This window comes from Eriocheir sinensis, unplaced genomic scaffold (genome assembly GCF_024679095.1).
Source record: "Eriocheir sinensis breed Jianghai 21 unplaced genomic scaffold, ASM2467909v1 Scaffold147, whole genome shotgun sequence".
In the NCBI taxonomy this organism is placed as follows: domain Eukaryota; kingdom Metazoa; phylum Arthropoda; class Malacostraca; order Decapoda; family Varunidae; genus Eriocheir; species Eriocheir sinensis.
The window spans coordinates 519,498-546,058 of NW_026110817.1; the positions used below are offsets into that span (position 1 = coordinate 519,498).

A 26,561-nucleotide genomic window follows, 5' to 3' on the forward strand; every position below is an offset into this window, starting at 1 on the left:
CCTCCTCCATCATCACCTCCTCCTAATTCATTCTTCTCAATTTTTCTCCACCTCTCTCTCTCTCTCTCTCTCTCTCTCTCTCTCTCTCTCTCTCTCTCTCTCTCTCTCTCTCTCTCTCTCTCTCTCTCTCTCTCTCTCTCTCTCTCTCTCTCTCTCTCTCTCTCTCTCTCTCTCTCTCTCTCTCTCTCTCTCTCTCTCTCTCTCTCTCTCTCTCTCTCTTCCTTTCCTTCTAACTATCTTTTTCTCCCTCTCTCTTTCAATCTTCTCAGTCTTGCATCTCTTTCTCCGTATCCCTCCTTTTTTTTTCTTCCTTTTCTTCTCTTCTCTCTTTCTTCCTCCCTCTTTCTTTCTCTCTCTTCCTTTCCTTCTTTCTATTGTTTTTCTCTCCCTCTCCTTCAATCTCCTCAGTCTTGCTTCTCTTTCTCCATATCTCTCCTTTTCTTTCTTCCTCTTCTTCTCCCAAATTTTCCCATCCAACATGTCACCCCTGACTAACTCACCCCTTTCTCCCCTTTCTTCCCCCTGCAGAGCCTGGCCTCCCCGTGGTGTGGCTGGGGGAGGAGGAGGGGCGGGGCCTGGCGGGGGTGGTGGGCGGGGGAGCGGAGGTGGTCATCACACTCACCCCAGGGCACCACCTCAAATACCACGTCACGAGTGTCAACAGGTACGTGTGTGTGTGTGTGTGTGTGTGTGTGTGTGTGTGTGTGTGTGTGTGTGCGTGTGCGTGCTATCTTCTCTCTCTCTCTCTCTCTCTCTCTCTCTCTCTCTCTCTCTCTCTCTCTCTCTCTCTCTCTCTCTCTCTCTCTCTCTCTCTCTCTCTCTCTCTCTCTCTTCTTTCCTTCCTTCCCTCTTTTTTCTTCGCTTTCCTTCCTTATATCCTAATTTCCCTCTTTCCTTCCTCTTAATTTTCTTTTTTCCCTTCATTTTTCATCTTATGCCTTCACCCCTTCCTCTTCTTTCCTCCCTTCTCTTCCTCTCTTTTTTCCTTCCTTCCTCTCTTCCTTCCTTCTTTTTTTCGTAATGTTCATTGTCCTCCCTGTGTGTGTGTGTGTGTGTGTGTGTGTGTGTGTGTGCGCAACGTAGCATCATGAAATCTGATCGAGTTAGCAGCTTTTGATGAAGGGTTAGATCCTGTTGTGGTTTAAGACACGTCAGTCATTACCAACACAAAAAACAACGTCAGCTTCTAAACTAAGGGATTCTCAACCTGGGGGAATTCCAGTCGGGGGGAAATTTGGGTCACAGATCAGACTCACCATGCATTAGGGATACTGTGGTCTTTTTATCCCCCTCAAACTCCCCCGAGGCTGTCGTATAAGTGTTGGGCTTTTCCAGGGGTAGTGTCATGACCCTGGTGGTAGTGTGAGTCCACCGTAGCCAGATTATCGTACTCAGAGCATTTTTTTTTTTTTTACAGCAGTTCAAGGGGATAAAAAAAGGTAACAAATGTTTAAAAAAAAAGCACGCTACTCACTGCTCCTAAAAATAGTTAGAGGAGTGGCCGAAAGATAGGTCAATTTCGGGAGGAGAGGTGTCCTGATACCCTCCTCTTGAAAGAGTTCAAGTCGTAGGCAGGAGGAAATACAGATGAAGGAAGATTGTTCCAGAGTTTACCAGCGTGAGGGATGAAAGAATGAAGATGCTGGTTAACTTTTGCGTAAGGGATTTGGACAGTAAAGGGATGAGCATGAGTAGAAAGTCGTGTGTGGCGAGGCCGCGGGAGGGGGGGAGGCATGCAGTTAGCAAGTTCAGAAGAGCAGTCAGCATGAAAATATCGATGGAAGATAGAAAGAGAAAGTAAGTATTTAGTATTTACCGGTTTCTGACGTTTAACTATTTCCGAGAAACATCAGGATCTAATTCTTTGAACGATAACTATACATGAGTTTCGTTATTGGAGCCAGAAGACAGTTTGGGGTAGGAAGTCGGGAAATATAAGCGGCTGAGTACGACAATCTGGCAACGTTGACTGTGTGACCCTTCTGTACTACCGTGAACCTGAAGAAACATTCATTAGAACCCAACTGATCTCATTTTCGGGCTTTGGAAGGAGTTGATGTGGGAGGCTGAAACGTCTGAGGATACCAACCGTAGCGTTCAGAATAGCTACCCCATGAACAGGACCGCCATACTCGACCTCTTCCTAGCCCTCCTTCTCCTCTTGCGTCTTTCTCTCTCTCTCTTTCTCTTCTTCTTCTTCATTCTATCTTTTTTTCTCTCTCTTTCTCTTCTTCTTCTTCATTCTATCTTGTTTTCCTCTCTTTCTTTCTTCTCACACTTATTCTTCTTTCTTCATCTCCTTTTGCGTCTTTCTTTCTCTCTCTCTTTCTCTTCCTCTCCTTCATTCTATCTTTTTTTCCTCTCTTTCTTTCTTCTCACACTTATTCTTCTTTCTTCATCTCCTTTTGCGTCTTTCTTTCTCTCTCTCTCTTTCTCTTCCTCTCCTTCATTCTATCTTTTTTTCCTCTCTTTCTTTCTTCTCACACTTATTCTTCTTTCTTCATCTCCTTTTGCGTCTTTCTTTCTCTCTCTCTTTCTCTTCCTCTCCTTCATTCTATCTTTTTTTCCTCTCTTTCTTCTCGCTCCTATTCTTCTTTCTTCATATCCTTCCTTTTTTTTCTTCCTCTTCTTCCTCTTCTTCTTCGTGGAAAGTGTGAGTCATGCTTGGGGTCTGGCAATACTGGAAATCGGGGAAAACCAATCCGACTCATGGTGAAAATGGGCGCATTGGCCCGAATTAAACCACTGAGAACCGCCGTATGTAGGCTAAAACTAAACTGTTCTTCGCCTCGTTGAATTATTCCGCGCACCGCTTCTAACCATTGTTTTCAAGGTATATATGCGTCGACCACTTCTAATCACTGTTTTCAAGGTATATATGCGTCGACCACTTCTAATCATTGTTTTCAAAGTATATTTGCGTCGACCACTAGCTTCTAATCATTGTTTTCAAGGTATATTTGCGTCGATCACTTCTAATCACTGTTTTCAAAGTATATTTGCGTCGACCACTAGCTTCTAATCATTGTTTTCAAGGTATATTTGCGTCGACCACTTCTAATCACTGTTTTCAAGGTATATTTGCGTCGACCACTTCTAATCAATGTTTTCAAGGTATATTTGCGTCGACCACTAGCTTCTAATCATTGTTTTCAAGGGATATTTGCGTTGACCACTTCTAATCAATGTTTTCAAGGTATATTTGCGTCGACCACTAGCTTCTAATCATTGTTTTCAAGGGATATTTGCGTTGACCACTTCTAATCAATGTTTTCAAGGTATATTTGCGTCGACCACTAGCTTCTAATCATTGTTTTCAAGGTATATTTGCGTCGTACTATTACAAACATTATAATTTCGTTGCAAGAGGCGTCAGTCACTACCAACACAAATACCGACGGCAGCTTCTTAATTTCTTGTTAACTGTTCCTCGCCTTCGTTGTGTTCCAAGCTCTCCTTCACTAAGAAACGTCAGTCATTGCTAACACGAAAACCAACGGCTTCTACGGGTGACCTCCAACCCCAAGCCACTTAATTCCGGTATGGTATCGCATCTCATCTTATTTATTAGGATCTCTGGCTGGAACCGGTGTGGTGTCGTCTGCCATCCCGTATCGTGAGACATCCCATCCTTAACTTCGCATGGGTGGGACAAATCCCGGCAAGCAGTCGACAAAAGACACAATACCGTGCCGAAATTCATGTATGTATTCAGGATGGGATGTCTCACGATACGGGGATGTCTGATGACCCCACACCGGTGTCAAGGGCAAGATCGTGCATGATACTGAATCGGAACGTGCTAAATACTTGTTTGTGTCATGTATGCATAGCTGGGCACGATATCAGAAAACCTTATTCCCGATAACCGATAACTGATAATGGAGAACCTTATCGGTGATAACCGATATTCGTTAACTGGAGACACAAATATAGGCGATAACCGATAACCGATACCCGATATAAATCCACAATTCCGATACTAGCTAGCGATAGGTCCGAGAGGCAAAAACGATACTATATTGATATTTCAAATAAAAAACATTGATGAATTCAAATTTTCATTATCTGTATTTTAGAAAACTTACAAAACCTGAAAACCACACGTTGACACGTACCTATGGACGGTAATACTAGAAACGCCTAAACCGGTGCTGTGTTATTTGGCGTCCCCACCGTCAAAAGCTGGCGCTTTTGTTTACAAACACTGGTCGCTTGTGAACTGCGTATGCTCAGACCAGCAAGCGTAGACCTGTACAGTCTCACAAAGCTTTTTAACCGTAATTAAGAGTTGGTGGAAGGCTGAATTAGTCATACAGTACCACTACCACCATCCCCGCTGTTTCTAAAACGACACTGTACGAGTTGTATTTTTATGCACAGAGTGTCGTTCTAAAAACAGCGAGGATGGTGGTACTGTATGTCTGATTCAGCCATCCAGCAACTCTTGATGTGTTAAAAAGCTTTGTGAACAATGAAACGCTTACTGGTTGAGCATGCGTAATTCACGAGAGACCAGTGTTCTTTCAAACAAAACGCCAACTTTAACGATGGAACACCAAATAACACAACACCGGGTGCCTTCAATACCATGGCATGCTCACAAACGAATATGGAATATCAAATTTGAGGCAGTGAATAATCATTTTTTGGGCAAAGTTGAATGATTTTTCTCTTTGATATATTGATTTTTGAGTCTAACATAAAAAATAACCTAGTGTTTTAATTTTGATGATCTAAGTATGAAATCTCTTCACCGAAGACATTTCATAATCCGAGTTTTTTTCATACAACACCTGGCGCCCGGGCCACGTGTAGGGAGGAGGCAACGTTTTTTTCTGACAGGCGGAAAAAAGTAGCGATTATCGCTAGTTTGGTTACAAAAGTAACGAAGATACCGATATATATTCAAATAAGTAGCGGATGGCCGATAACCCGATTTTGTTATCAGCGATAAAGTATCGCGATAACTTATCGCGATAACGCCCAGTTATGCGTGTATGATGCAAAACAACAGCAGTAGTAGTAGTAGTAGTAGTAGTAGTAGTAGTAGTAGTAGTAGTAGTAGTAGTAGTGGTAGTAGTAGTGAAGATAGTAATAGTAATACTAATAGTAATAATAATGAGAAAGGGAGTGAGAGAGAAAAGAAAGGAGGAAGGAGGGAGAGGGACAACAGAGAGAAGAAAGTTAGAGAGAGGAGAGATAGAGATAGAGAGAGAGAGTAAAGGAAGAAGATAAGGGAGGAAGAGGAAGGTGAAAAAGAGAGAGAAGGGAAGGAAATCAGAGAGGAGGAAGGAAGCTAAGGGAGGAGAGGAGAGGGAGGGAAGGGAGAGAGAAGAGAGAAAGGAAGGAAGGAAGACAGAAGAATAGAGAGAGTAGGGGAGGAAGAGAAAGGAAGGAAGGAAGGAAGGAAGGAAGATAAGGGAGAGGAAGATAATGAGATAAATTCACACACACACACACACACACACACACACACACACACACACACACACACACACACACACACACACACCCTCCCCCTTCACCCAACATAGACTTATTTGCTGTCACGATCAAGGAGAAAACGATAGAAAAAAATAAGAATAGGGAAACTTTTATTGATGATGATGATGATGATGACGATGATGACACACAGACAGACACTGGGCAACCGCTTCGTCTCGGCCAATCCTGTGTGTGAGCCGCGCATGTTCCCGGTCGATTGTTTCATTGTGTGAGTACGTGTGTGTGTGTGTGTGTGTGTGTGTGTGTGTGTGTGTGTGTGTGTAGACCTGCTAGTAGTTGTATTCATGCCTCTACACACACACACACACACACACACACACACACACACACACACGCACACACACAGGGCTTACCTATATGTATGTGCGTATTTTTAACATGTGTACGTTTAGAATAGCGTGTGCGTAGTGTAGCTAGAGCGAAATACTTACATGTCTGTACGCGTAGAAAAGCTTTCACGCACAAAGCCACAAACACGCACACACGTGTGCGTATTGACAGCGGCTGACAGATATTTACTTACATGAACGCATTGACAGCAGCGGCAAATACTTACATATGTGCGTATTAATCGTGTGTGCGTAGCATAGTGGTATTGACTTAACATGCCTAGCTGTGTGTGTGTGTGTGTGTGTGTGTGTGTAGTTTGCTCGCCCTGTGCAGAAATTTGTGTATGTATTAGTAATTTCTCCTATGTATAATTGCTATGTATTATTTTCATATATTATTCTTGTCTATGTATCATGTATCCTCTTCCTCATGCTGATCACTCATCAACAATACATTCATCTGTACTCAGTTCACGCTAACTAGGCGAATAAGCTCCTCCCCCTTCCCATAATACGTGGCTCTCATTGGCCAGTCCACCAGCAAGCCACACCCCCTTTCTATCTCAGGCTGCACGTGACTGGTGTATGCTGGAAAGGGTTAAATCTTATTGGTGGATGCTGGGAAAGGCTGAATCTTATTGGTGGATGCTGGGAAAGGTTGAAATCTTATTGGTGGATGCTGGGAAAGGCTGAATCTTATTGGTGGATGCTGGGAAAGGTTGAAATCTTATTGGTGGATGCTGGGAAAGGCTGAATCTTATTGGTGGATGCTGGGAAAGGTTGAAATCTTATTGGTGGATGCTGGGAAAGGCTGAATCTTATTGGTGGATGCTGGAAAAGGCTGAATCTCATTGGTGGATGCTGGGAAAGGCTGAATCTTATTGGTGGATGCTGGAAAAGGCTGAATCTTATTGGTGGATGCTGGAAAAGGCTGAATCTTATTGGTGGATGCTGGGAAAGGCTGAATCTTATTGGTGGATGCTGGGGAAGGTTGAATCTCATTGGTGGATGCTGGGAAAGGCTGAATCTTATTGGTGGATGCTGGGAAAATTTGAATCTTATTGGTGGATCTCTCTCTCTCTCTCTCTCTCTCTCTCTCTCTCTCTCTCTCTCTCTCTCTCTCTCTCTCTCTCTCTCTCTCTCTCTCTCTCTCTCTCTCTCTCTCTCTCTCTCTCTCTCTCTCTCTCTCTCTCTCTCTCTCTCTCTCTCTCTCTCTCTCTCTCTCTCTCTCTCTCTCTCTCTCTCTCTCTCTCTCTCTCTCTCTCTCTCTCTCTCTCTCTCTCTCTCTCTCTCTCTCTCTCTCTCTCTCTCTCTCTCTCTCTCTCTCTCTCTCTCTCTCTCTCTCTCTCTCTCTCTCTCTCTCTCTCTCTCTCTCTCTCTCTCTCTCTCTCTCTCTCTCTCTCTCTCTCTCTCTCTCTCTCTCTCTCTCTCTCTCTCTCTCTCTCTCTCTCTCTCTCTCTCTCTCTCTCTCTCTCTCTCTCTCTCTCTCTCTCTCTCTCTCTCTCTCTCTCTCTCTCTCTCTCTCTCTCTCTCTCTCTCTCTCTCTCTCTCTCTCTCTCTCTCTCTCTCTCTCTCTCTCTCTCTCTCTCTCTCTCTCTCTCTCTCTCTCTCTCTCTCTCTCTCTCTCTCTCTCTCTCTCTCTCTCTCTCTCTCTCTCACTCTCTCTCTCTCTCTCTCTCTCTCTCTCTCTCTCTCTCTCTCTCTCTCTCTCTCTCTCTCTCTCTCTCTCTCTCTCTCTCTCTCTCTCTCTCTCTCTCTCTCTCTCTCTCTCTCTCTCTCTCTCTCTCATTTGATAATGTCACCCACCAACCATTGCTCAACAAACTATTGGCACCAGTATCTCAGGTAACATTCTGGTGGCTTGTGGACTGGCTCTCTGAGCGGAAACAGAAGGTAGTTCTAAACGGTGTTACATCTAACTGGCTCGATGTCAGAAGCGGCGTACCTCAAGGATCAGTGCTTGGCCCCATGCTCTTCTTAATTTATTTTAATGATATCGTTGATGGGCTCACTTGCAAAGTATCAAAATTTGCTGATGACACAAAAATTGCTAGTAAAGTAACTGCGACACTCGACGAAGAAGCTTTACAATCAGATCTAGATCGACTTGCACGTTGGGCCAATGAATGGCAAATGAAATTTAACGTTGACAAATGTAAAGTGTTGCACATCGGAAAAAATAACAATCGCGTTCGGTACGTAATGAATGGCAAACAACTTTCTGCAGTAAGTAAAGAAAAGGTTCTTGGAATCACTATATCAAGCGATTTAAAGCCCGGTCAGCATTATTCAGAGGTAGTTAAAACTGCAAACAAATTGATTGGCTTCATCGGACGAGTCTTTAATAATAAATCTCTCTGCCATATTCCCCAAGTTAGCGTGAACGGTGAAAGACAAACATCTCTTTTTTTTAATTTTTCCCCATTTGTAACCCAGTTTTTTTTACCCCTCCCTCCTTCACCCCTTCTTCGCCCTCTTCTGCGTGTCCGTGGGCGAGCAGGACGTCCGTGTTGTTCGTGTCCGTGTCCTTCATCATCCTCATGGCCATCTCCCTCGCCTGGCTCGTCTTCTACTACGTCCAGCGGTTCCGGTACATCCACGCCAAGGACAGACTCGCGGTAAGGACTGTTTTGGTTGACTTTCGGGACGGGTGGGTTGTGTTACGTGGTGGGCTAATTGGGACCTTCTATCTTTTTTTTTTTGTATTTTTCTTTCCTTCCCTTCTTGGATTTTCACTCTATTTTTTTCTTTTTCTCTTTCTTTTCTATCTTTCTGTCTGTTTCTTTCCTTCTTTCTCTTTTTTCTGTATTTTTCTATCTTTCTGTCTGTTTCTTTCCTTCTTTCTCTTTTTTTCTGTATTTTTCTATCTTTTTCTTTCCTTCCCCTTTTGGATTTTCACCATTTTCTTTTCTTTTTTTCTTTTTTCTATCTTTTTTGTATCTTTTTCTGTTTTTCTTTCATTCTTTCTCTTTTTTCTTTCTTTTTCTATCTTTTTCTTTCCTTCTCTTCTTGGATTTTCACTGTTTTCTTATTTTTCTTTTTTCTATCTTTTTTCTCTTTCTTTCTTTCTTTCTTTTTTTTTATCTTTCTGTATATCTTTTTCTTTCCTTCTTTCTCTTTCTTTTTCTTTCCTTCCCTTCTTCCAATTTCACTGTTTTCCTCTTTTTTCTTTCTTTTTCTATCTTTTTTTTCTTTCCTTCTTTCTGTTTTCTTTTTTTATCTTTTTCTTTCCTTCTTTCTCTTTTTTGTCTTTGTTTTTCTATCTTTTTCTTTCCTTCCCTTCTTTCATTTTCACTGTTTTTCTTTTTTCTTTCTTTTTCTATCTTTTTCGTTCCTTCCTTTCTTTTCCTTTCTTCTCCTCTTCCTTTCTTTCTTTTCTTTCCTTTTCTATCCTTCCTTCCTTTTCCATTCCCTTCTTTACCTAACTTTCTTAACGTCTCATCCTTCCCCTTCTTTTCCTTTCTATAATTCTCTTTCCTTCTTTCTCTTTCTTCTCTTCCCTTCTCTCCTTTCTTTTATTTGCATTTCCTTCTCTTCACTTTCCTTCTTTTTTCCTTCCCTTCTCTTTCTTTCTTTCCTTACCCTTCCTTTCTTTTCCCTTTCCTTCCTTTTCCATCTCTTCCCAACCCTTCCCATCCTTTCTTTCCCTTCCTTTCCCATCCCTTCCCTTCCCTTTCCCACATTCTTCCTTCATTTTCCTCCCTTCCCTTCCCTTCCCTTAGCTCCCCATCCCTTCCCTTCTCATCTCTTCCCATCCCTTCCTTTCCCTTCCCTTCCCTTAACTCCCCACTCCCTTCCTTCCCATCTCTCCCTTCCCATCCCTTCCATTCCCATCCCTTCCATTGCCATCCCTTCTCTTGCCATCCCTTCCCATCTCTTCCTTTCCCTTCCCTTCCCTTCCCTTAACTCCCCACTCCCTCCCTTCCTTTCCCTTCCCTTGCTTTCCCTTCCCTTCCCTTCCCTTCCCTTAACTCCCCACTCCCTTCCTTTCTTTCCCTTCCTTTCCCTCCTCTTACCTTTCTTTCCCATCTTTTCCCTTCCCTTTCCTTCCCATCCCTTCCTTTCCCTTCCCTTCCCTTCCCTTCTTTTTCCTCCCCTTACCTTTCTTTCCCATACTTTCCCTTCCCTTTCCTTCCCATCCCTTCCCTTCCCTTCCCTTCCTTTCTCTCCCGTTCCCTTTCTTTCCCATCTTTTCCCTTCCCTTTCCTTCCCATCCCTTCCTTTTCCTTCCCTTCCCTTCCTTTCCCTCCCCTTACCTTTTTTTCCCATACTTTCCCTTCCCTTTCCTTCCCTTCCTTTCCCTTCCCTTACCTTTCTTTCCCATCCTTTCCCTTCCCTTCCCTTCCCATCCCTTCCCTTCCCTTCCCTTCCCTTCCCTTAGTTATCCACTCCCTTCCATTCCCATCCTTCTCCTTCCCTTTCCTTTCCTTCAGAAACAAGCGCTCCTGCCTAACGAATTTATTAGACTTCTTCCAAGGTATTTATAAGAACTGGGATGCCCGCATCCCCAGTGATGTTATATACCTGGACTTTCAGAAAGCCTGCGACAAGGTACCGCACGAGCGACTCCTTAAGAAACTGCACTCGGCGGGCATTGGAGCCAATCTGATCGAGATTGGGTCACCGACAGAAAACAACGAGTACTACTCAACGGACAGCCTTCCGATTGGCTTTCAGTCACTAGTGGAGTGCTTCAAGGGTCAGTGCTGGGACCCATCCTCTTTATCATATATATCAACGACCTAGAATCAGGACTGAAATCCACAATATCGAAATTTGCTGATGACACCAAGGTGGGGGAAAGGCCCTCACAAAGACCGACTGCGAAATCATTCAGAAAGATCTCAATCGAATGGTCGGAAAAATGGCAAATGTCCTTTAATGTTGACAAATGCAAAGTCATGCACATTGGGTCCAGAAATAGTAACCACACATACATCATGAATGAGAGACCTCTGCAAGCGATGCAGGAGGAAAAGGATCTTGGAGTCACTATCAGCAGTGACCTGAAACACGCGAATCGCTGTAAAAAAGCCTACAACAAGGCAAACATTATTCTCGGGTTCATAGCGAGGAACTTCGAGTGTAAAACGCCAGACGTGATGCTGTCCTTGTATAATTCCATGGTAAGACTGCACCTCGAGTATGCAGTGCAGTTCTGGTCTCCTAATTACAGAAAGGACACTGATTTACTGGAAAGGATTCAACGACGCGCCACGAAGATGATACCAATCTTAACCCGGTAGCAGCGGGGATCATGTTTCTTAATGGTCCCTCCAAGCGAGAAAAATGAGAAAAAATCACCCCTCACCCAAACCATTTCATAATATATATATATATATATATATATATATATATATATATATATATATATATATATATATATATATATATATATATATATATATCTATATATATATATATATCAAAAGCATTTATTGATTGAATTATTACATATCTATTTGGTGGCCCGTCCTTTTGGCACAAATTTTGCCACAATTGCTACACGGTAAATACAATTTGAAAGCCACAAACTTTACACGGTAAAGCCACAAATTTGGCCCGTCGCTGCTACCGGGTTAAGGGCTCACCCGTACGAGGAACGACTCAAGCGACTCAATCTCTTTACATTGGAGAAAAGACGCCTGCGAGGGGATATGATTCAAATCTTCAAGTATCTGAAAAAAATCAATAACGTCTATTACGCCAAATTCTTTGAACTGCAAACCAACCTAAGAACTAGAAATAACGGTTTACCCATTCAGTCTAGTCAATGTAACACAGACATCGGAAGGAGTTTCTTTTCAAACCGAGTCATCCGCCACTGGAACAATCTTCCTTCAGAAGTAGCAAATGCGAATACTATCAACTCCTTCAAATATAGAATCGACCGTCACTTCGCTGCGTCGGGAGTGAACTGAATATTGAGGTGCTTTCATCTGCTCCTCAATATCGAGGTGCTTTCATCTGCTCCTCAATTTTGAGGTGCTTTCATCTGCTCCCCAGACCCCAAGTGGCTGTCGAGCAGATTAAATCACCAAAGCGGGCAACCTCGTGATGAGCCAATAGGCTTTCTGTTGCCTGCATTTCCATGTTTCCATGTTTCATATCCCTACCCTACCTTACTCTCCCCTCACTCCTACCCCCAACACTACACCCCCCTTCCCATCCCTTCTCATCCCTTCCTTTCTCATCCCTTCCCTTCCCTTCCCTTAACTCCCCACTCCCTTCCCTTTCCCTTCCCTTCTTATCCCTTCCTACCCTACCTTATCCTTCCCCCACCCCTCCCTCCATCTCCCCTCCCCCCACCCCCTCGCCCCCCCTCAGGTGAATCATAAACACTTGCAGAACTTAATGAAGCCCCTCTGCAGGTAATCTTCTCGCCAATTACTACCAAGGCGAGGATGCGTGCCAAAGGCCAAGGACGACCCCGCACACTTGCTTGGACACTTTTAATAGACTTAGATGATTAATTACTTGGGCACTTAAACTACTTACGCGCTTACTTATGAGGAGGAGGAGGAGGAGGAGGAGGAGGAATTACTTACTTATGGTTACTTAAAACATGAAGGAGTTACTTACGCTTACTTACAAGGAGAAGGAGGAGGAATTAATTACTTACGCTCACTTAGAACATGAAGGAGTTACTTACGACTTACTTAGAATATGGAGGAGTTACTTACGACTTACTTAGAGCGTGAAAGAGTTACTTACGACTTACTTAGAACATGAAGGAGTTACTTACGACTTACTTAGAACATGAAGGAGTTACTTACGACTTACTTACGACTTACTTAGAACATGAAGGAGTTACTTACGACTTACTTAGAACATGAAGGAGTTACTTACGACTTACTTAGAACATGAAGGAGTTACTTACGACTTACTTAGAACATGAAGGAGTTACTTACGACTTACTTAGAACATGAAGGATTTACTTACGACTTACTTAGAACATGAAGGCGTTACTTATTTACGATATACGTGATTACTTAGCAAGAGAAGGAGTTACTCACTTATGATTACTTACAACCAGGAGGATTTACTTACTTAATTACTCACTATCAGTTACTTAGAAGGAGGAGGACTCACCTACTTACTTATTTACTTACGATTACTTAGAAGGAGTTACTTATGCATTGGTCTTGTGAAGGGGAAGAATGTTATTTATTTATTTACTTCAATGTTGATTTCTTATTGTTTTTTGTTGTTGTTTTGTTTTGTTGATAACTTTTTGTGTGTGTGTGTGTTTGTTTGTGTTAATGAGATCGTTAGCCTTTACTACTACTACTACTACTACTACAACTACTACTACTACTACTACTACTACTACTACTACTACTACTACTACTACTACTACTACTACTACTACTACTACTACTACTACTACTACTACTACTACTACTACTGTTACTGATATTGATTCTCTACCTCATTGCTACCTCTCCTCCTCTTCCTCCTCCTCCTCGTCTTCTTTCTTTTCTCCCTCCTTCTTCTTGTCCTCCTCCTCCTCCTCCTCCTACTACTACTAATAATAATAATAATAATACTCCTCCTCCTACTACTACTACTACTACTACGAATTATACAATGGTGCCACCTTTGCAGAGACATCTTTGCAACGCTGCCAAGAAAGCCCTCGCGAAGATACCTGTCAAGAACCTGAAGGCCACGGACAAGGTGTGTACGTGTGTGTGTGTGTGTGTGTGTGTGTGTGTGTGTGTGTGTGTGTGTGTGTGTTCTACTTCTCCTTCTTTCCTTCCCTTCTTTAATTATTTTCCTCCTTCCTTTCTTCTCTTCCACCTTTCCTATTTCTTTCCTCCTCCGTCTTTATCTTTTCTTCTGCCTTTCTTTCTCTCCCTCCTCTTTTTCTTTCCTCCTCCTCCTTCTCTTTTCTTATGCCTTTCTTTCTTCCCTCCTCCTTTTTCCTCTCTTTTCTTTTGCCTTTCCTCTTCCTCTTCCTTGCCTCCTCCTTTCTCTCTTTTCTTTTATTTTTCCTTCTTCTTCCCTCCTCCTCCTCTTCTATCTTTCCTTCGCCTCTCCTTCCTTTCTATCTTCCCTTCTTTCCTCCTCCTCCTTCTCCTCCTTCCTCTCTTCTTTGTCCTTCCCCTTTTTTGTTTTTATCCTTTCTCCCTCTCTCCTTCCTTTCCTCCTTCTTCTCCCTCCTTCCTTCCTTCCTTCCTTCCTTCCTTTTCCTTCCTTCCTTTTCCTTTTTTTTCTCCGTTCATCCTTTATGTGTGTGTGTGTGTGTGTGTGTGTGTGTGTGTAATATATATGATTTCACGATGATTTGGTTTTTAATTATATGCTCTCTCTCTCTCTCTCTCAGGAGGTCACGTTGGAGGGGGAGTGCTGCGCCGTCTGCATTGAGCACTACCAGGCCGGCGAGGCGGTTCGAACCCTGCCCTGCAAGTACGTACAGTCAGCCATTCAGCCACCCTTCAAATATACCCCGTTTTCTTTGAGGCTTTTTTTTTTAGGTACTAGTCTGTCACATCTCAATCTTTTAAAGCAGACGATTTTTTTAATGACATTCTTATTTTCTTTCTTTTCTAACTATATAATTTTCCGATAATTCCCTTCTTTTATTTTCTATTTCTTTTATTTCTTTTATGTTTCATTTTGCTCTCTCTCTCTCTCTCTCTCTCTCTCTCTCTCTCTCTCTCTCTCTCTCTCTCTCTCTCTCTCTCTCTCTCTCTCTCTCTCTCTTCTTACTACATATTCTTTCTCTTGTTTCTTTTTTTTTCAATTAGTTTCTTATTTCTTTCCTATATTCCCTTCCCTTCCATTTATTTCGTTTTCTCTTCCCTTCCATCTTTTCTTTTCCTACACTTTTTCTTTTCCCCCTTTTTATTGCCCTTTCTCTCCTTCTCTTGTTTATTTCTGTAATATAAAAGTTTCCCATTCTTTTCCTTCTCCCTTCCTTTCCATTTTTTCGTTTTCTCTTCTCTTCCATCTTTTCTCTTTTCTTTTCCTTCCTTTTTTCTTTCCCCTCTTTTTATTTCAATTTCTTTCCTTCCCCTGTTTCGTTCTGTAATATAAAAGTTTCCCATTCTTTTCCTTCTCCCTTTCCTTCCATTTCTTTATTTATTTCTCTTGTCTTCTCTTTTCCTTTCTTCCCTTTCCTTTCCCTTCTTTTATTGCCCTCTCTTCCCTTTCTTCTCTTGTTATCTTTTTTCAATTAGTTTCCCATTCCTTTCCTTCTCCCTTTCCTTCACTTTTTTTCTTTATTTCTCTTGCTTTCTCTTTTCTTTTCCTTCCTTCCCGTTTTCTTTCCCCTTCTTTTTATTACCCTCTGTTAATTTCTTTTCTTCTCTCGTTTCTTTTTGTAAATTCCCATTCTTTTCCTTTCACTTTTCCCTTATTTTTTTCCCTCCTTATTTCTCTTGCCCCCTCTTCTCTTTTCTTCACCTTCCTTCCTTCCCAATCTTTCCTTATCGTCTACTTTCTCATACTTCATTTTTTCCCGTAACGAATTGAAAGGAAGTTAAGTCTCCCTTCAAAGAACCGGTTTCCTCTGTCTATTTGTCACGGATATGCGCACTGAGGTCACGCGCATCTATATAGCGTATGCCCCGAACTTTACCTTCCTTACATACACACACATAATTACTTCATTGATTAGTTATAAGTATGCCAACCATGCACCCACCAAGGACACACGTTTTCTTTGGTTACATTTTTTCCCCGTTTATTTTCAAGTAATATTAAGTCAGCCTCCCGTTAACCTTGTAAGCCGGCGTTAGGTTTATGGGCGCGGCACTGAATCCGGTGTGGCGTCGTCAAACATCCCCGTATCGTGAGACATCCCATCCTGAATACAAGTTTATTTAATTTATTATAAAAGCAAATGATGACGTATGTGTGTATCAAGGATATCAACCATCACTCTTCTTGCTACCTGTTCCGCTTTGCATTGCTTTTTGGGTCCTCCTTGGTACTTTTTTACACTTAGATGCTTCACTTAGTTACTTTATGATAGTAAAGATTGGGTTCTGCGATGCGAAGATAAGGATGGGATGTCTCACGATACGGGATGGCAAACGACACCACACCGGGAGAGAGGCATTTGTCTTGCTCCCTCATTCTCTCCCTATGTTTATGCTAGCTATTATTAGACACTGTCCCTTCTCACATCGGCTATTTCTAAAGATCAAAGAGGGGATCAATCAGGTTCTAATGAGTCTATCTTTAGGTTCACGGTACAGAAGAAGGGTCAAACTACCACTACCAGTCATAAAACTACTACTGGAAATGCCTAAAACTCCTACGAAAGCCTTTTTCTTTTTCTTCCACCCTCCCATGTATATCATCACTAATTCCTCCTCCTCACCGCGTACGTCATGATTATAGCTTCAGCCGCATAATACTTCCCTCTTCGATCTCTTTCTCCCAAATATAACATCATAATAAACTTATTAGTCATTTACTTTTCTGAAGATGACAATTAAACCACAGAAAATAATAATATGCGTCTTATGCGCCTATACGTACTGGTGCCCTGCGCATTATTATCAAGATCGAGATAAAGAAAACAACTATATATACAAGCCTGTAACACTATTATGTATTTGCCTGGGGGTTGGGATGGCACCTAGAGCTAGTTCCTCCCTCCTTTCTTGTGTAACTTTGCAACAATAAACTATCAATCACCCTGGGACCCATCCCGCCGGATGTGGTGAAGACGAGGGGGGTGAAGCTGCCCTGATCCACATGTTGGATTCTTTCACCGTATGCCCTTGTCTTCTGCTCGTTCATGTGGTGGGCGGCTTCCAGGGGCAGCTCACGGTGACAGGCAGCCATCGGGTCGAATATGCGGATGTCCATGAACGCCCACTGTCCGCGCACCCAGAATCCGCGGGCACTTACATCAACCCGTGCCTCCTGTGAGGTATTGGCCGTCCTGTACCGAAGGTGTTCGCCGTCCAGGGGAAGCAGTGCCGGCTCGGTAGTGACGTCTTGGCATACCTCCCCGAGCATGCTGGCTGTCAGATCCCTCACTTCATCGTGTCGAATACACAAAGGAACACAAAGGAAGAACAAACAACAGCAGACCTGCTGGTCCTTACGAGGTTGTTTGTGACAAGCTACACTAACTATCTAATCAAAGGTGGAAGATGAAGGACAGCAAAAGGCGACCAAGGCGGGCCCACCCCCATCCTCTCCCAAAGCTGGCAGGAAAGGAAAAAGAACCATGCAACATGGAAAAACTGCATGGAATTTATGTAGGAAAGAGGAAAGAACTACCATTACTGCTACCACTAACCGGGCGATAAAAGCGGACAAGGACACCAGTATTCGAAAGAACTTAACGTTATTACGACAATGAGTAATATCTTAGTTGCTGGTTGGATTCAAAACACTTGTCTAATCTATTCTTGAAGGCCGTAACTGTTGTACTATCAACGACATCAGGTAGAGTTCCAAACATTAACAACTCGATTGAAGAAGTGTTTTGCTTCGTGCGACGAGAATCTTTTACAACTTATCTTCAAATTGTGATTTCTTCTTGTTCTATTTGATCGATCAATTGTAAAGTAATCTTCCGCATTAATATCACTGAATCCTTTGAACATTTTAAACACTTCTATTAGATCGCCTCGCATTCTTCGTTTTGATAGGCTGAATAAATTTACTTCTTTAAGCCTTTGTTCATATGACAAATTTCTCAACCTAGGAATCATCTTTGTTACTCTTCGTTGGACCTGTTCCAACTTTTCTATGTCTTTTCTGTAGTAGGGTTACCAAAACTGTACACAGTACTCTAGACGGGGTCGAACCAACGAATTATACAGTTTTAATATTACTTTTTCCGATTTATTATTAAAGACTCGTCCGATGAAGCCAACCAATTTGTTTGCAGTTTTAACTACCTCTGAACAATGCTGACCGGGCTTTAAATCGCTTGATATAGTGATTCCAAGATCCTTGACTTACTGCAGAAAGTTGTTGGCCATTCATTACGTACCGAACGCGATTGTTATTTTTTCCGATGTGCAACACTTTACATTTGTCAACGTTAAATTTCATTTGCCATTGATTGGTTAGCCTTCTTCGACGAATACAGACGAAGCCTCCCTTTTTACATGTCATGGTGTGGGTGACATCATTTGGTGATCCACATGCACAGAGATCAGGCAGTCCCTCAATCGGCCAGCCATATCTCAGAGCAACGGCGTCGACAGATTATTGTTTGTTAAGGCTGAAGCCCTTTGCTCTGATTGGTAATGACGTTAGCCAGTTAGAGGCGCCTGCCTCCTGTGCTGTGTGTATTTTTCTTCCCATTTCTGGGGACAGGTGGTGTGTAAGACGGTCCAGCTCGTCTTTTTGGGTCTGTTGCCATTCTTCTGAGATTTTTCTACTACTACTACTATTACTACTACTACTACTACTATTACTACTACTACTACTACTACTACTACTATTACTACTACTACTACTACTACTACTACTACCACTACTACTACTATTACTATTACTATTACTACTACTACTATATATTCTTCCAGGCACCAGTTCCACCGCTTCTGTGTCGACCCGTGGCTGTTGGAGCACCGAACTTGTCCTATGTGTAAAATGGACATCCTCAAACACTATGGCTATGTGGTGAGTGTGTGTGTGTGTGTGTGTGTGTGTGTGTGTGTGTGTCCAGGACAAAAGTTTGATGGGGGCCCGATGCCAGGATTTTTGCGGGTGGAAGGGGCATTATGATTATATATAGCATTACCGGTTCGCCATTCTCGGCAGTCCTGCTCCTGAATAACTGGTGGGCTGACCTGAATCAATTTTTGGGGGCATAGCGACTGGTCTTGACTCTTGGTGCCAAAGCATTCCTGGGCGGCCAATACGTGTTCCTCTTCGGATCCGAATGAGACGGCCGATCCATCTGAGAAAAAGCAGTTAAAGCCGCAGTGCGCTTTTGAGCTAGTAGTAGTTTCCCTGTATCCGCTCAGGACCATGTGGGGGGGTTGCCTTGGATCCACCAATGTGTGTGTGTGTGTGTGTGTGTGTGTGTGTGTGTGTGCTGTCAATACGTTCTTGTAAGTAAAATTAATATGTCAATATGCACACGTGTAGGTATGTGTGTGTGTGTGTGTGTAAGCTTTTCTACGCACACAGCCATCATGTATGTATTTCGCGCTAGCTACACGACCTACACACACGGAATTCTAAACGTACACGTGCTAGAAATACGCACACACATAGGGGGAAGTCCGAAGCCGTGTGTGTGTGTGTGTGTGTGTGTGTGTGTGTGTGTGTGTGTGTGTGTGTGTGTGTGTGTACTAACCTCATTTCTATATCAAACCAAATTTTCTAATATATTTTTTCTCTTTCAAATTTTTTTTTTTTGCAATATTTTCTCTACTAACACAATTTGATACTATTTTGTTTACTAATTAATTAATATCCAAGTTTATTGCTGGTTTTATTTATATTGATTTTATTTTTTGCTCATATTTCAGTTATATATAAGTTCATTCATTACTTTATTTATCTTTTTTTTTTTTTTTTTATTATTAGCATATTAGACGTAGAAGAATATTTGGGTGTTTCTGGATAATGGATGTTCTCTCTCTCTCTCTCTCTCTCTCTCTCTCTCTCTCTCTCTCTCTCTCTCTCTCTCTCTCTCTCTCTCTCTCTCTCTCTCTCTCTCTCTCTCTCTCTCTCTCTCTCTCTCTCTCTCTCTCTCTCTCTCTCTCTCTCTCTCTCTCAGTTCTCAGGTAGCACAGAGACAGTGTTACCAATTGACGAGGAAGGATATGAACTGGAGATCAGAATCGTAAATAATAATAATAACAATAATAATAATAATAATAGCAGTAATGGTAATAGTAGTAATAATAATAATAATAATAATGTTGAGTAATGTGTATATTCTTCTTATTTTTTTGTTGTTGGTTATTACACACGTAGTTAGCCTATTATTTTGGGGGGTGAGAATTTATGGTAGTTTTTTTCTTATTTTTTCTCTGTTTGTTGTTTTATTTGTTATTATATGTATTTTCCTTTCTTAGTTTTGTCTTTTGTTATGTCCACTTCTTTATCAGTTGTTCTCTATTCCCTTCATTCGCTTATAATTAAACACTAGTCATCTCTTAATTTTCTTCCATTTATCTATCGATCTGTATATAGCTATGTAACTATCTATTTATCTATAACTAGTATATAGAGCTCTTCCATTATCAAGGTTCCTATCTATCTATCTTTTTATCTATTTCTATTTTCCTTCTATTTTCTTATTTTCTTTCAACTATATTTTATTGTCTATCTATCATTATCTATCTGTTTCCTCTCTCTTCTTACTTGCGTTCTTTATCAATATATCTTCAATTATCAATCTTCCTCTCTATCTATCCATCTATCTTTCTATTTATTTCTGTTTTCCAGCTATTTTCTCTTCTCTTTCAACTACCTGCCTTCTAATCTACCTATCATTATCTATCTCTTCTTCTCTCTTCTTCCTCCTCTTCTTACTTTCGTTCTTTGTTAACATGTCTTCTGTTATCAATGTCGTCTCTTTCCTTCATCACTCTGCAATTACGTCTTATTTATCTTCCTTCTTCATTATCTTGTTAATTGTTATGTTTTTTTCATCTTTCTTTTGTTTTCCTTTCTCTCTTCCATCTTCCTTATGCTTTCCTTTTTCTCGTTTTCTTCTTGTTTTCCTTTCTCGTTTTCTTTTGTTTTCCTTTCTCTCGCTTTCTTCTCCTTGTTTTCCTTTCTCTCGTTTTCTTCTCCTTGTTTTCCTTTCTCTCGTTTTCTTGTTTTCCTTTCTCTCGTTTTCTTCTTGTTTTCCTTTCTCTCGTTTTCTTCTCCTTGTTTTCCTTTCTCTCGTTTTCTTCTCCTTGTTTTCCTTTCTTTCATTTTCTTCTCCTTGTTTTCCTTTCTCTCGTTTTCTTGTTTTCCTTTCTCTCGTTTTCTTCTCCTTGTTTTCCTTTCTCTCGTTTTCTTCTTGTTTTCCTTTCTCTCGTTTTCTTCTCCTTGTTTTCCTTTCTCTCGTTTTCTTGTTTTCCTTTCTCTCGTTTTCTTCTCCTTGTTTTCCTTTCTCTCGTTTTCTTCTCCTTGTTTTCCTTTCTCTCGTTTTCTTCTTGTTTTCCTTTCTCTCGTTTTCTTGTTTTCCTTTCTCTCGTTTTCTTCTTGTTTTCCTTTCTCTCGTTTTCTTGTTTTCCTTTCTCTCGTTTTCTTATTTTCCTTTCTCTCGTTTTCTTCTCCTTGTTTTCCTTTCTCTCGTTTTCTTCTTGTTTTTCTTTCTCGTTTTCTTCTTCTTGTTTTCCTTTCTCTCGTTTTCTTGTTTTCCTTTCTATCGTTTTCTTCTTCTTGTTTTCCTTTCTCTCGTTTTTTCTCCTTGTTTTCCTTTCTCTCGTTTTCTTGTTTTCCTTTCTCGTTTACTTCTCCTTGTTTTCCTTTCTCTCGTTTTCTTGTTTTCCTTTCTCTCGTTTTCTTCTCCTTGTTTTCCTTTCTCTCGTTTTCTTGTTTTCCTTTCTCTCGTTTTCTTCTCCTTGTTTTCCTTTCTCTCGTTTTCTTCTTGTTTTCCTTTCTCTCGTTTTCTTCTTGTTTTCCTTTCTCTCGTTTTCTTCTCCTTGTTTTCCTTTCTCTCGTTTTCTTCTCCTTATTTTCCTTTCTCTCGTTTTCTTCTCCTTGTTTTCCTTTCTTTCGTTTTCTTCTTGTTTTCCTTTCTCTCGTTTTCTTCTCCTTGTTTTCCTGTCTCTCGTTTTCTTCTCCTTGTTTTCCTTTCTCTCGTTTTCTTCTCCTTGTTTTTCCTTTCTCATTTCTTCTTGTTTTTCCTTTCTTTCGTATTCTTCTTGTTTCCCTTTCTCTCGCTTTCTTCTCCTTGTTTTTCTTTCTCTCGTTTTCTTCTCCTTGTTTTCCTTTCTCTCGTTTTCTTGTTTTCCTTTCTCGTTTTTTTCTTGTTTTCTTTTCTCTCGTTTTCTTCGTATTTTCCTTTCTCTCATTTTCTTCTTATTATTTTCCTTTCTCTCGTTTTTATTCTCCTTGTCTTCCTTTCTCTCGTTTTCTTCTTGTTTTCCTTTCTCTCGTTTTCTTTTCCTTGTTTTCCTTTCTTTCGTATTCTTCTTGTTTCCCTTTCTCTCGCTTTCTTCTCCTTGTTTTCCTTTCTCTCGTTTTCTTCTCCTTGTTTTTGTTTCTCTCGTTTTCTTGTTTTCCTTTCTCTCGTTTTCTTCTTGTTTTCTTTTCTCTCGTTTTCTTCTTATTTTCCTTTCTCTCGTTTTCTTCTTATTATTTTCCTTTCTCTCGTTTTCTTCTCCTTGTTTTCCTTTCTCTCGTTTTCTTCTTCTTGTTTTCCTTTCGTTTTCTTCATGTTTTCCTTTCTCTCGTTTCCTTTTCCTTGTTTTCCTTTCTCTCGTTTTCTTCTCCTTGTTTTCCTTTCTCTCGTTTTCTTCTTGTTTTCTTTTCTCTCGTTTTCTTCTTGTTTTCCTTTCTCTCGTTTTCTTCTTCTTGTTTTCCTTTCTCTCGTTTTCTTCTCCTTGTTTCCCTTTCTCTCGTTTTCTTCTTGTTTTCCTTTCTCTCGTTTTCTTCACCTTGTTTTCCTTTCTCTCGTTTTCTTCTCCTTGTTTTCCTTTCTCTCGTTTTCTTCTTGTTTTCCTTTCTTTCGTTTTCTTCTCCTTGTTATCCTGTCTCGTTTTCTTCTCCTTGATATCCTGTCTCTCGTTTTCTCCTTGTTTTCCTTCCTCTCGTTTTCTTTTTGTTTTCCTTTCTCTCTTTCTCTTTCTTCTTCTTCCTCTTGTTTTCCTCTTCCTCGCTTTCTTCTTCCTCTTGTTATCCCTCTTCCTTCTTTCTTCTGTTCCTCCTCTATTCCATACCAACCGATTTCTTTGTCTTCTGTCTAGTTTGATCTTTCACTATTTTAACACTGTCAATATGTAATTCCTCTCTCTCTCTCTCTCTCTCTCTCTCTCTCTCTCTCTCTCTCTCTCTCTCTCTCTCTCTCTCTCTCTCTCTCTCTCTCCTTTCTTCTTCGTTCTCGTTATCCCTCTTCTTTATTCTTCCTCCTGTTACGCCAACATCCCTTACACATCGATCTTCATCTATTCTTTTCTATCCTTCCGTCATCATTCTCTAACACTAATCATATGTCATCTCTCTTCTCTCTCTTCTTTCTCGTTATCTCTCTCCTTTGTTCTTCCTCCTGTTACGCCTCCATCTTCTTCATCTATTCTTTTCTATCCTTCCGTCATCATTCTCTAACACTCATCATATGTCATCTCTCTATTCTTTCCTCTCTCCGTCCTTTCTTCTTCCTCTAATCTATATATACTTTGTCAAATACACAAACATCTTCTTTATCTATTCTGTTGCTTCCATCATCACTCATTATGTTATCTCTCCTTTCTTTCTACTCTTTTCTTTGTTTCTCTTATGCGCTGGTGTAGTGTTGGTGACTTGAGGGGCCGGGCCTGGTGGTGGGTGCTGGATTGTCCCGCCCCGGTAGCTAGTGAAGCAGGCGAATTTTATTTATAGTGACTTCCGTGATATAGATATGTGTGTATAAATGAAATATCCACTGTACTAATTAATGGTTCTCTCTCTCTCTCTCTCTCTCTCTCTCTCTCTCTCTCTCTCTCTCTCTCTCTCTCTCTCTCTCCCTCTCTTTTTTCTTGCTTCCTCTCTTCTCTCCTCCCTGACCTTGCTTCCCCTTTCTCTCCCTCCCCTCTCCTCCCTGGTCTTCCTTCCTCCTTCTCCCCTCTGATTTCCTTCCCCTCTCTCACCTTGCTCTTCCTCGCTTCTCTCTCTCTCTCTCTCTCTCTCTCTCTCTCTCTCTCTCTCTCTCTCTCTCTCTCTCTCTCTCTCTCTCTCCGCAGCTGAGTGAGAGCGAGGAGAGTGTCATGCAGCTGGACCTGGGTGATGGGGGGGAGGGGGGGCGAGGGGGCCAGGACACTCCCCTCCCCCGGGACTCCCACACCCCCAGGAGTGCCAGGACCACCTCCCACATCACCCCTGTAAGTAGTGGTGGTGGTGGTAGTAGTAGTGGTAGTAGTGGTAGTAGTAGTAGTGGTAGTGCTGGTAGTATTAGTAGTAGTGGTAGTGGTGGTAGTAGTAGTAGTCATAGTGGTAGTAGTAGGGGTGGTGGTGGTGGTAGTAGTAATGGTAGTAGTAGTGGTGGTGGTGGTAGTAGTAGTAGTAATGGTAGTTGTAGTAGTACGTAGTAGTGGTGGTGGTGGTGGTGGTAGTAGTAGTAGGATCATGAACAGCTAAATTTACTTATATATTCATTTAATTGACATAGAAAATTAACATCATCAGTAGACTTAACACACACACACACACACACACACACACACACAGCATTTACAATCATAATTACATCTCTGTTTTAAGTACAAATTAACATAAAAAATATACGTACAATTAAATATATATACATAATTATTTACTGTGTGTGCCTGATCATGGACTCGTAATCGCCAGCAGGTACCCTCCCGACATGAGCAAGCGCTCTTTATCGTCGATCTCTGGGTACCGCCAGGACCTCACACACCACACACCCCATCCCGCTTGCTCACGGGGGGACAGTAACCACTCCTAGCCAACGGAAAGAATCCGGCCTGAGCGGGCTCGAACCGCCGCCCTGTCAGACTGTGAAGCCTGGCAGCGCTGTGTGTGAGTGTGTGTACGTTAATCTCTCTATCTCTTTCTCAGGTGGTGATGGTGTCAAGAAGTGAAAGTCTAAGAGAAGGAAGAGGAGGCCGAGGAGGAGGAGGTAGTAACAGCATGGGCTATGGTGGTGGAGGGAGTGCAGGTGGGATGTGGCATGATGGGGGGCTCATGATTGGGATGCCAGTGCCGGACATCCCCATCCACTCTCCCACCGCCCCCTCCTCCCTCTTCTCTCTCCTCTCCCCCTCCAAGAGTGTCTCCCCGTCCCTCTCCACCTCCTCGTCCTCTTCCACATTGGAGAAATTCACTCCGTTGATTTCCGCACGCTCTCCACCTCCTTCTCCGCACCATCCACAGATGCATACAGGAGCCGGTAAGTGTGTGGTGTGGTAGTAATTGTAGTAGCCAAGGGAGGAGAGTCAAGGGAGAGAGTGTAAGGGAATGAAGGGGAGAACGGAAGGGGAAAATATGGGAGGAGAGGAGAATTAGAGAAAGAGAAGAAGGAAAGTTAGAGAAAAAAAAGAGAGAAGGATATTTTTAGAGCGAGACGTAGCAAGAGAGAGTGTGAGGGAATGAAGGGGAAGAAGGGAAGGGGAAAATATGGGAGAAGAGGAGAATTAGAGAAAAAGAGGAAGGAAAGTTAAAAAAAAAAGAGAGAAGGATATTTTTAGAGCAAGTGACTGTTAGTAAGAGAGAGTGTGAGGGAGTCTAGGGGAAGAAGGGAAGGGAAAAATATGGGAGAAGAGGAGAATTAGAGAAAAAGAGGAAGGAAAGTTAGAGAAAAAAAGAGAGAAGGATATTTTTAGAGCGAGACGGGTGAGATGATTGTCAGCAAGAGAGAGTGTGTGGGAATCGGGGAGAAGGGAAGGGAAATATATGGGAAAATATTAGAGAAAGAGAGAAAGGAAAGTTAGAGAAAAAAAGAGAAGGATATTTTTAGAGCGAGACGAGTGAGAGTGTGAGGGAAGGGAAGGGGAAAATATGGGAAAATATTAGAGAAAGAGAGAAAGGAAAGTTAGAGAAAAAAAAGAGAGAAGGATATTTTTAGAGCGAGACAAGTGAAATGACTGTAAGCAAGAGAGAGTGTGAGGGAATGAAGGGGAAGAAGGGAAGGGAAAATAAGAGAGAAGAGGAGAATTAGAGAGATAGAGGAAGGAAATTTAGAGAAAAAAGAGAGAGAGAAGGATATTTTTAGAGTGAGATGGGTGAAATGATTGTCAGCAAGAGAGTGTGTGAGGGAATGATGGGGAAAAAGGGAAGGGGAAAATATGGGAAAAGAGGAGAATTAGGAAAAGAGAGAAGGATATTTTTTTGAGCGAGACAAGTGAGATGATTGTTAGAGAGAGAGAGAGAGAGAGAGAGAGAGAGAGAGAGAGAGAGAGAGAGAGAGAGAGAGAGAGAGAGATCTTATAAACAGTAAGGTGGAGCATTCCGAGGCTGGAGTTAAGTGTGTCCATCGAGGGAGTTAGGGCAAAATCTTCCAGCACTGACTGATTATATTTTCCCCATAGGACTTTATCTTGTTATCTCTCGTCCATCTTCCTTTTGTTTTCCTTTCTCTTATTTTCTTCTTGGTTTCTTTTCTTGTTTTCCTTTCTCTCATTTTCTTCTCCTTGTTTTCCTTTCTCTTGATTTTTTCTTCGTCCATCTTCCTTTTATTTTCCTTTCTCTCATTTTCTTCTTGTTTTCCTTTCTCTTGACTTCTTCTTCTTGCATGGTTTCTTCTTCGTCCATCTTCCTTTTATTTTCCTTTCTCTTGATTTCTTCTTCTTGCATGGTTTCTTCTTCGTCCATCTTCCTTTTATTTTCCTTTCTCTCATTTTCTTCTCCTTGTTTTCCTTTCTCTTGGTTTCTTCTTCATGCATGGTACATATATTCACCTCCCTTCCACAGATCACCCTCACACCACCACTGACGCAGAAGCAGAGGCAGACTTGGAGCTGTCATCTGTGTCGTCCCGGGAGACGTCGCTCTCCTCCACTGCCACAGCCGCCTTGCCCCCGCCCCCCCACAGCCCGGCGGTGGGGGGGCCGTCCGCCACCCTGGAGTGTGTCCAGGTGGTGCCCGTACCTGTGAGGCAAACACAGGTAAGATAATGACTAGACAAGC

General features: G+C 41.9%; 1 protein-coding gene across 3 annotated transcripts in view; it reads left to right on the plus strand.

Annotated features, from left to right (window-relative positions):
- LOC126990164 (RING finger protein 150-like) overlaps positions 1–26,561 on the plus strand; it is an 89,045-nt gene that overhangs the window by 61,231 nt on the left and 1,253 nt on the right. The window contains exons 3-12 of one of the 3 annotated variants that reach the window (XM_050848716.1): positions 529–664; positions 5,639–5,716; positions 8,338–8,455; positions 13,446–13,517; positions 14,167–14,249; positions 18,347–18,443; positions 19,552–19,617; positions 23,657–23,794; positions 24,495–24,825; positions 26,346–26,539. In XM_050848716.1, the coding sequence (XP_050704673.1) occupies positions 529–664; positions 5,639–5,716; positions 8,338–8,455; positions 13,446–13,517; positions 14,167–14,249; positions 18,347–18,443; positions 19,552–19,617; positions 23,657–23,794; positions 24,495–24,825; positions 26,346–26,539 (1,313 nt within the window). The remainder of the gene's footprint in view (positions 1–528; positions 665–5,638; positions 5,717–8,337; positions 8,456–13,445; positions 13,518–14,166; positions 14,250–18,346; positions 18,444–19,551; positions 19,618–23,656; positions 23,795–24,494; positions 24,826–26,345; positions 26,540–26,561) is intronic. The other 2 variants (XM_050848718.1, XM_050848719.1) reach the window with 2 other exon arrangements.